Source organism: Haplochromis burtoni, unplaced genomic scaffold, assembly GCF_018398535.1.
Source record: "Haplochromis burtoni strain Fernald_Lab_line unplaced genomic scaffold, NCSU_Asbu1 Contig_271, whole genome shotgun sequence".
In the NCBI taxonomy this organism is placed as follows: domain Eukaryota; kingdom Metazoa; phylum Chordata; class Actinopteri; order Cichliformes; family Cichlidae; genus Haplochromis; species Haplochromis burtoni.
In genome coordinates this window covers 823,772-827,417 of record NW_024582632.1, presented here as the reverse complement: position 1 = coordinate 827,417, position 3,646 = coordinate 823,772, and the positions used below count along the sequence as shown (strand labels likewise).

At 41.0% G+C, this 3,646-nt stretch overlaps 1 protein-coding gene across 1 annotated transcript in view; it reads left to right on the top strand.

Moving 5' to 3' along the window:
- The first annotated feature begins 2,567 nt into the window (after positions 1-2,567).
- Positions 2,568-3,646, top strand: part of LOC102308537 (serine/threonine-protein phosphatase 6 catalytic subunit) — an 8,767-nt gene continuing 7,688 nt past the window's right edge. Inside the window, exon 1 of the mRNA XM_005939624.3 lies at positions 2,568-2,709. Within this exon, the coding sequence (XP_005939686.1) occupies positions 2,635-2,709 (75 nt within the window). The 5' untranslated portion in view covers positions 2,568-2,634. The remainder of the gene's footprint in view (positions 2,710-3,646) is intronic.

The following is a 3,646-nucleotide window of genomic DNA, read 5'->3' as shown; positions in this document are numbered from 1 at the left end:
GGTACATGGCTGATATATTCGTAGCTCTCAATCATCTCAATCAGCAGATGCAGGGTGGTAGAGTCAATGTCATAGAAGCAGAAGAACACCTGAAGGCTTTTCAAAAAAAGCTAGCGTTATGGAAACGACAAACAGAGAACAACTACTTCGCAAACTTCCCCCTTCTGGACAACTGTGTAAGTAAGATCGAAGATGTGTCTGGAATCGGAGATATTTCTGTATCCACATAACTGAAGCAAACAATTGCAACGCACTTAGATGAGCTTGTAAGCAAAGTCTCTCGACAAATATTTTCCTACAAGAGTCATATCCAGCATGGGTGAGACAACTGTTCACGTTTGCTGTTGAAACAGCAGATGTCAGTGATGAATACCATGGCAAAATCATTGAAATTCAGCAAAGCCAGGTTCAACAGCAACTCTTCAGAACAACAACGCTCTCAACGTTTTGGTGTCGACAAATGGACGAGTATCCAGTTATTGCTAAGAAAGCCCTGGATTTTTTTTATACCATTTGTTACAACATATCTTTGTGAGCAATCCTTTTCGAGGATGCTGGACATAAAAACGAAGAAAAGGAACAGACTTTGCTGTGAAAATGACATGAGAGTGGCACTTGCCAAGGTGAAGCCATGATAGACATTGCACAGCTGGCCATCTTCATCCGTGGAGAGGAAATATGGGCATTAAATCGATGCACGGGACAACGACAGGAAAAGACATTTTTTAAAACCTATGTCAAAGTGTAACCGACATGAAACTGCCCTGGGACAAACTTGTTGAACTTAAAAAAAAGTGGACTAGCTTAAGGAGAACTGCACCGGTGAGTTAACAGCATATCACAGCATCATACACCAGGAAACACTGCGTGGTAAAGTCCTAAAAATGGAGCATGTAATGAGCACCGTAACGCAAACTGTAAATTTTATCCGAGCAATTTCAGTCTTTTATGTGGGAAATAGATTCAGCGTTTGCCGACATTCCTTATCATACAGAGGTCCATTGGCTGAGTTGGGGAAAAGTTCTCAATCAACTTTTTGAGCTCAGCAAGGAAACCTGTCAGTTCATGGACATGGCATGTATGATGCGGTGAAGACATTTCAAGTGAAGCTGCTCTTATGGGAGTCACAAATGCACCAGTGCAACTTGCCTCACTTTCCCTTTTGCCAAGTAATGTTGAACCAAGTCAGCGCAACAATTTTCCCAAATGCGCACTTGCTGATAAGCTAAGTGCACTGCGCACTGAGTTCGCACGGCGCTTTGGTGACTTTGAAGCGCAAAAAGAGAATTTCGAGCTGCTTCGCAACCCATTTACGGCGACCGTGGCTCAGGGGGTTGGGAATCGCATCTGTAACCGGAAGGTCGCCGGTTCGATCCCTGGGCTCTCTGTCCTGGTCGTTGTGTCCTTGGGCAAGACACTTTACCCTACTTGCCTACTGGTGATGGCCAGAGGGGCCGATGGCGCGATATGGCAGCCTCGCTTCTGTCAGTCTGCCCCAGGGCAGCTGTGGCTACAACTGTAGTTTGCCTCCACCAGTGAATGAATAGTGGTATTGTAAGGTGCCTTGAAAAGCGCTATATAAATCCAATCCATTATTACAGTTGACATGGAAACTGCACCCGTGCAGATTCAGATGGAGCTGACTGAGCTGCAGTGTAATGGGACACTCAAGGCAAAGTACGACACTGAAGGGCACAGTTTATTCGTTCCATTCCTGAAGTAATGCCCCAGCTCCGTCTACATGCGGCTCAAACCTTGTGTATGTTTGGTAGCACATACCTGTGTGAGAAGCTGTTTTTAGTGTTGAAGATTAACAAAACAGCACACAGGAGTCGTCTCACCGATGAACACCTGCAGTCCATCCTGAGAATCTCTACAACAAAGACCTCACACCAAACTTAAACGAACTTGTTGCCAAAAAAAGATGCCAAGTATCCAGCTCTGACAAAGTGGCATGAGAGCCAAGAAAACTGATTGTTATGATTTGTTGTTGTTGTTGTTGTTGTTTGTTTGTTTTTTCACTTTTGCGGAAAAGCAGAAATTTTATTTATATTTCTAGTTTGTTTTTTTGCATCATGTTTATATTTTCAATTTGTATCAGGAGATATTTTTATGAAGAGCAAAATATTTTAAGTTTATTTTATTTTTTATAAACTGTCATAATAGCAACAAAATCTCATTGTTTTGATTTGTTGTTATTTTAGCGTTTACTTAGACGCACAATTTTCATGTATTTTTTCTGGGGGTTTTGGCAGCATTTTCACATTTCTAACTTGTATAATTTTGACAGGATATATTTTATGGAGAGAAAAATATTTAAAGTTAAAGTTTATTTTTTGTAAGTTTATTTATTCTGGAATAATATTCATGTCCATTTTTATTCATATTTATATATATATTTTAAAGAAAAACATTGTTTTAGTTTGTTCAGTGAATGTTTATCTTGTTTGGCCAACGACCTAAAGTGTGCCTTGAGTTTTGGCCCCCTGTGCAAATGAGTTTGACACCCCTGGTTTAAAGTAACAGAGCTGCAGTCATATCATATTTCGGTTTGTGACGACTTTGAAATGACGTTAGAGGAAAACACTCCTCCCGAGTGTTGCAGGAAGTGACGTATATAACTGTCTGGGTACAATGGCGCCTCTAGATTTGGATAAATATGCAGAGATTGCAAAGCAGTGTAAATACCTCCCAGAAAACGATCTGAAGGTAAATGTCACTTTCTTGACGTGTTTCTGCTGAATCCGTGTTGTGGGCTGATAATAACGGCGCTCTCACTCCTGCTGTCTGTTGGAATAGCAGAATTAGCTATAGCTAGCTAGTGATGCTAGTCTGTTGATTTCAATCTCTCAGACAGTAAAATAATAATGTATCTTAGCTGTCATGGCACAGTTAAAGTTTAGTAACATCCTCTGAGATGGTATGGGAGCAGGAGCGACAGTGGCCTGAGGGATTGTTATTTTTCTGAAGGTACCACAATATCAGCAGTGAGCCGATGCTGCTAGCTGTTATCATATGGGCTGACCGCTGGGTTTTTCTCACCGGTGTAAAGCTGTACTCAGTCTTGGTTGGTTTCAAACGATTTTAAGAGTAGTTGCAGTGACCAAGAGTACCGTTCCTTCCCATCCTTTCAAACTCAGTTACACTCCCCCGTAGTAGCCAGTGACAGTTTCATGGTTGTTGTAGTCATTATGAAACCGGGAGACTAGTCAAGCTGATCAGCGGTTTGTGAAAGGAAACAATAATTAACGTGCACTCAAAGTTATTGTCAAGATCTGAATTTAAAGGAGACAGTCTTTCAGTTACTGTAAGTGACTGGCTACAAATACGTTTTTGGTGACACGCCACCTACGGGCAGAGGAAAAATCGATCCAGCGTAGTGTCACGATACTTTACATGATGATATTTAGAAGGTTACGGGGACACAAATTATAAATATTTTATTAAATACACAATTATACTCTGGCAATACTGTGAACAATACGGCTTATCTCATGTCCCACCAACCGAAGATGTAGCTGCACGATTTGTAATACTGTACAGATTTTGATATATCGTTCACATTTCTTCTGTTTTTTCACAGCCGTACTTTGCAGTGATGTTTTCTTTAAACTCAGATTGGCTGAACTGAAAAACAGGAACAGGT